Source organism: Babylonia areolata, chromosome 15, assembly GCF_041734735.1.
Source record: "Babylonia areolata isolate BAREFJ2019XMU chromosome 15, ASM4173473v1, whole genome shotgun sequence".
In the NCBI taxonomy this organism is placed as follows: Eukaryota; Metazoa; Mollusca; class Gastropoda; order Neogastropoda; family Buccinidae; genus Babylonia; species Babylonia areolata.
In genome coordinates, this window is record NC_134890.1 from 28,168,943 (window position 1) to 28,175,469 (window position 6,527).

The window sequence follows — 6,527 nt, forward strand, 5'->3', positions numbered from 1 at the left end:
TGTTCCAGGTAATTTCATATTCAGGTCACTAGATATGGTCTAAAGGAAACGAAGAAACAGATGTCGAGAGATGTACAAACGCATTGATGAACAACCCCCTCACTCCCTTCCCCCGGGCTTTAAATTTCAGGAGCTATCTGATCAGAAACGTTTGTATCCTCAGGTCTAACTGCTGTTTTTCCGCCCTTCAAAGCAAGTGCTTCTCATGAATGAAATAGAATAAAGGAATTGCTATGTGATGTATTTCTAAATGTTTGGAAACCTAAAATCTTTTGGATACGTGGTTGTGTAGTTTTGTTTTATATTCGTGGTAGACCTGTCTGGTAAAATGTTGTTGTCTCGAACTCCAATCAACTCAGTGCTCCAACTTTTTTTTTTTTTCGTGGCTGCGGACCTACGCGGGAGACTCACGGGTGCACATCGATTTCGTTACCGTCACACTGGCGCCCCCTCGTGAACTATCTCTTTTCTCTCCGCGAAGCTTTACTCTCCGCGAAGCTTTCCGCGAAGTGTTGCTGCTTGTTTCGTCACCAACTATATTTAGATGCATACGTTTTGACATCTTTGGTTGACCAAGTTCTCTGTCAGCAGGAAACGAAAGGGGCGTGGCTTAGCGTTCGGGCCCAGGCATTTCACCACCATGTGCAATCCAAAAATAGCATCTTAGCATGGTTGACCCAAGAAAAGAAACGGTTCATAATAACGAGAACAGCCGAGAAATCGTCAGTCCTACGCACAGAGGCAGTAGCTGAAGTAACGGAGCCGCACACTTCTCACCCGGTGTGTTAAAAGAACGAGGTCATTTGTCCAAGTGGCAGACGTCACTTCTTAACTTTTGCCGGAGATTGGTATGGTGGTGCTGAATTTCAAAGGGCATCGGTTGTTGATGACAGTTTACTTGGACTTCATTTATTCAGGAAAGCACTACAATACTCAGACCTGAACTTGAGTTTTATACAATCAGCGCGAGCGATTAAAGAAAAAGAAGTGACAATGCATGGTGTCAGGTTGAAACAGCAGAAGACTGATCTTGGTGAGTATCGATCTTTTTTTCTTTTTTTTTCCCCCATGTGTTCGGTCTGTTCAATCATGCAGCAGTATGTTTGCACTGGTTGTTTGTGCAGTTGCCGTGGGTTTTCGTGTGACAGTTTTGTCAACTTCTGAACTTGTTTCGTTTCAGACGAAAGTGGATTTGTTTATGTCGTTGTGACGTCAGTGGTTGCTGTGTGTTTGTTGAATGGAAAATAGGAAGAAAAAAAAAGTGTGTAGGATCTCTGTATCTATCTCTGTCTCTTTATCAACTACAGAGCGCGCGCGCGTGCACACACGCACACACACACACACACACACACACACACACACACACACACACACACACACACACACACACACACACACACACACACACCCCGCCACCACCACCACCAACAACAACAACAGCTCAACAAACAACACGCACAAAATAACACTCACTCCACAATACAACATGCACCCCCCCACACACACACACACACACACACACACACACACACACACACACACACACACAGCAGTGTCAACAAAACTCCATATTAAAACAACAACAACAACAACAAAATCTATGCAGTTTCAGTTTTGATCAGTAGCAGTAGTTGTAACTGCTGTGATTGTGGCAGTGTGGACAAACTCACGTCTCATTGTTTACCACATCATGGTGGCTCAGGTACAGATTTCTCTGATATCCCATGTCAACAAATGAGTGGCCCTGTACTGCATGCCTTAACCCCCAATTTGGCAACATGCATGTACAAGTTTATAGTATGCATGTGATCTTGTGACCTGTGTTAGCATAGATGTAATTATAGGTACATACAGGTATAACCTATACAAAACTGACTGTGGCTGGCAAGATACACACTGCAGTGTAATAGCCGCCTTGTATACCTTCCAGACAAATGACCAGCTTGAAACTGCAGTCCATGAATTCAGAAGATGACAAGAAAGGATGGTGCAGACCTTACATTTCAAAACCTCACATCCCATGTCCTTGGTTCTTTTCACATGCTTAAACTGTTAAAGTTATTATAATAATAAAAAAAAACTTAAAAAAACAACTGTGAAAATGAGTATTTATTATCTGCATGGAAAGCATTCTGACCGATGTTTCTGTTTTATCACACGGGCGCTGGGTGACACAGACGTATTCTTCAGCCAAGCAGTGATTGGTCAGCCCTCAAGCTCTGCCTCCAAGTTGACAGATCATGGTTTCCTGGACCATAGCCTGGATATGAGTCTGGTGGAGGACATTGGAACTGGGTTTGTCGACTCCCTTGGGGATGCCAGCATGGACAGTTTTACTGACCTCAGTGGCATTTTGATGGAGGTATGTATCTATAGATCTATTCCTGTGTGGCTTGTTAGTTTATACAATGGATATTGTATTCTTGTGAGCATGAATGTTTATTGAAGTTTGTGCATATTTAGGTTGGGGTGGGGTGTAAGTGTACAGGAATGATAGGGGGCTGTATGCTGGGAATGTTCTTGTTTCCATAACCCATCAAACCCTGACATGGTTGATGGGATCTTTAATCTGCATATTTCATCTTCTGTATGTGTATACACATGAAGAGGGACCAGGCATCAGCAGGTAAAGATTGATTCAGGCACCAGCAGGTAAAGATTCAGGCACCAGCAGGTAAAGATTCAGACAGGTAAAGATTCAGGCACCAGCAGGTGAAGATTCAGGCACCAGCAGGTAAAGATTCAGGGACCAGCAGGTCTGTACATCTGTTGACCTTAGAGATAGGAAAAATCTCCACCCTTTCCCCACAAGGGGTCGTGACTGGGATTCAAACCTGGGACCCTCACATTGAAAGTCCTACGCTTTAACCACCTAGCTGTTGTCCCTGTCCAAGGCAGCAGTAATGTGAACCACAGCCATGCCACTGTGCTGATGAACTGTCTGTTGCATTGCAGCAATGCTAAAAATAGGATCCATTGCACCTGTATAGTGTACATGTGTTGAGGTACCAGTGTGCTAAATTTAGCTGCTTAACTCTTTCCATATGAACGGCGAAAGAGACGACGTTAACAGCGTTTCACCCCAATTACCGTCATCAAAATATTGCAAGCGGAAGGCTCTTATACTGAAGACATGAATGTTGACAAAGAATACCACAATTCTGACGACGGAAGCTAAAGGTTGGGTCATTCAGGCACCCACTGGACATCTGAGGGGTCTGTGTAGAGGAGAAGAGAGGACTGGCCGTACTGAGTGACAATATTTCTAGTTGAAGTAAAATATAGCCAAGAATCTGAAGTAAAGTGATTACTGTTTTAGTTTTCCAAAAGAGAATTAACATACCCATATGGAAGATGCCATAAGTATGATTCAGCCCTTTTGTTGAGATAATCCGAAATTGGGAGCCTTGCGATTTATATTAATAGTAGGAATGAATGTACGATTTTTCTTTGTTTTTTGAGGGGATAGGTTGTCTTTTCTTATTGTCTGTATTGGTGGTGGTAATGGTTGTACTAGTTGTACTGTATATTATGGAAAATACAAGGCCTTGTACAACGTAAACTAAGGATAAAATAAATAGATAGATAAATAGATAAATAAATATAAACAGACAAGGGAAGCAATATTGAAATAATTTTATGTCAGTAGTGTTTCATGTGTCATAGTGCTTACTTCCCTTGGGCTGTTTGCTGTTCATTACCTCTCTCACCCTCCCTCTAACTTTGTGATATAAGATATAACACACATACATATGCTCGCATAATATCATACACACCAACACACACACACAAGTGTGTGCATGTACACACACAAATATATTACACACACACACACACACACACACGTCATACACTCTGAGACGTACAAGGACGCACACAGAGAAACTCAGCACACACATGTGAATGCTCTACTTCACTTCCAAGCACCTGATCTGACATGTAGCAAACGACCTACTTGACCATTCACTTTGACGTAATGTGAATGAATACATATATGAATTACATTTGTATTTACAGCCCAATTTCCTGGAACAGCCAGAGCTCAGGGAGGAAGAAGAGGACAGCACCCCCCTCACCCTCCTCAACCTTGACGCCGACATGAAAGCACAGCAGTACTCGCTGAAATGCCAATTCACTCAGGCGGACGATGGCTCCCCCGACCTGGCCCGGCTGTCGGCCAGCGTGGGGCTGAAGAGGTCTCGAACCCCCAGCCTGGATCACGACTACTCCACCAAACGTGCACGACTCTCCCCCACCCCCACCCCCAGCCCTGCGACAGTGTGCGTGGAGAGCGCTGACGAGCATTGCCTCGTCCCTGAAGTCAGCAGCATTAGTCCAGGCCCTTCCACGTCTGGAACGTCGGAATGCGACAAGCGAAAGCAGCGGAGGGAGAAGAACAACATCGCGTCCAAGCGTTCCCGCGAGATCCGCAAGAAGAAGTTTCAGAACATGGAGGGGGAGGAAAAACGGCTGTGTGAGGAGAATGCTCGGCTGGAGAGGCTTGTGGAGCAGATGGAGCAGATGGCCCAGAAGATGAAGGAGACTCTGGTCACCAAGCTGAAGATCAAGACCTGAAAGGAAAGAGGTCAGGTGATCTGAGAATCGGAGTACGTTCCCCAGATGGAGTTACTGCAGTCGGACGCACCTGCGTCTGTGCAAGTCCTTTGTCAGAGTGTGCCAGTCATGGTCTGAAGGACTCTTGCCCAGCCTCCTTTGCACTGACTGTGAATTGTGAAGGAATGGAAATGGCACAGAGATGGCGTGTCACATAATGTCATCATAAATTGTTCGGATTAAGATGAACAGACTGGAATTAAATGGCATAGAGAATGTGTGTTGGATAACGGCATCATAAAATGCTATGATTAAGATGAACAGGGATACAGATTGGAATGGTTTGGAATCAAGCGTGTGTGAGTGCGCATGTGTGTGTGTGTGTGTTTATGTGTGTGTGTGTGTGTGTTTTGAACCGGTGTTGAAGATGTTCATTCAGATCTGTGCATGTGTCTGTGAGTGTGTGTCTTCACACACATTGTTTAAATAGATGTTTGTGTTATCAGGATCAGTAATCAAGTTCCTAACTATGTACATGAGGATGTGCAGCAAATGTGATCTTACTCAAGTGGACCAAAAAAACCTTCCTTATTATGGAGAAGGAAATTAGAGAATGAGCATTGTATAATAAGAGAGAATGAGAACAAAGGACAGAGAGAGATGGAGTGTGTTTGTGTACACGTGTGTGTGCATGTGTGTGTGTCTGCATGTGTGTGTGTGTGTGTGTGTGTGTGTGTGTGAACCCATGCATGAAACTATTGACTTCTGTCATTACTCATTCAACGTCTATTAGAATGTTTTCCATTTAAACAAAAAATGTCCTTCACCTGCCATTAAATCTTCCAAAATTAAATTTTAAAAAAAGAAGAAAAAAAAAGCTTGCACTGCACATGCCATCATTCACAGAGATCATTCTTACTGTCAGTATCTTACCCAGTTCAACCAGAGGCATAGTGTGCATGGTTCTGTTCTGTAGCACTGGGCGGTTGTGGGCCAGTTTACTGAGTGGTATTTCCCTGCCTTTCACCTTCATAACATATCTGTCTGACTCCCAGCTAAGTGTAGGTGGTGGTGCCAGAAACACACAACTACGTCTTTTTGACATTTGCTTCGACGGGCGCAATAGCCGAGTGGTTAAAGTGTTGGACTGTCAATCTGAGGGTCCCGGGTTCGAATCACGGTGACCGTGCCTGGTGGGTAAAGGGTGGAGATTTTTACGATCTCCCAGGTCGACATATGTGCAGACCTGCTAGTGCCTGAACCCCCTTCGTGTGTATAATCAAGCAGAAGATCAAATACACATGTTAAAGATCCTGTAATCCATGTCAGTGTTCGGTGGGTTATGGAAACAAGAACATACCCAGCATGCACACCCCCCGAAAACGGAGTATGGCTGCCTACATGGTGGGGTAAAAATGGTCATACACGTAAAAAGCCTACTCGTGTGCATACGAGTGAACGCAGAAGTAGAAGAAGACACTTGCTTCATCTTCAGTTCTTTGTTGATTTGTTAGGTCTTGATTCATGTATTTGTTTTGCTTTTGATATTCCTGTAGATATGTAATGTGCCCTTCATGCTGAGCATCTTAATGTGATGATGTAATTTATTCTAGTTGTAGCAGTGTTGTTTAAAATAGGCCAGACTCCCTCTTGGTTCAGTCAGTTTTGCACAGCCTTATCTGATCACATGATGTGGTTGTCAATGTTAAATTCAAATATAATATAGTCTCCTATTTGATCTATCCCTATCCATTGTTCTTGCAAAAAGTCTGTAAGAATCATGTCATGTGCAGATTAAGTTTTATGTGATAATTTTCAGTTCTTTCAGCCAGCTGTGATGAAAATATGGACAGGTGTGAATGTACTATCCATGTTGATTACCTTTGTAATAAGTCTTTGTTGTAGTTTGTACACAGCGCATTATTTTCAAATGATTATTTTAGCAGCTTTGTTTCTTAATCAAAGTGTTGTCT

The 6,527-nt window shown here is 43.4% G+C and overlaps 1 protein-coding gene across 2 annotated transcripts in view; it reads left to right on the top strand.

Annotated features, from left to right (window-relative positions):
• The first annotated feature begins 597 nt into the window (after window positions 1–597).
• The window catches only part of LOC143290521 (uncharacterized), a 6,771-nt gene continuing 841 nt past the window's right edge, over window positions 598–6,527 (top strand). The window contains exons 1-3 of one of the 2 annotated variants that reach the window (XM_076600034.1): window positions 598–1,033; window positions 2,160–2,362; window positions 4,018–6,527. The exon at window positions 4,018–6,527 is cut by the window's right edge and continues 841 nt beyond it. In XM_076600034.1, the coding sequence (XP_076456149.1) occupies window positions 994–1,033; window positions 2,160–2,362; window positions 4,018–4,575 (801 nt within the window). In that variant the 5' untranslated portion in view covers window positions 598–993 and the 3' untranslated portion in view covers window positions 4,576–6,527. The remainder of the gene's footprint in view (window positions 1,034–2,159; window positions 2,363–4,017) is intronic. The other variant, XM_076600035.1, reaches the window with a different exon arrangement.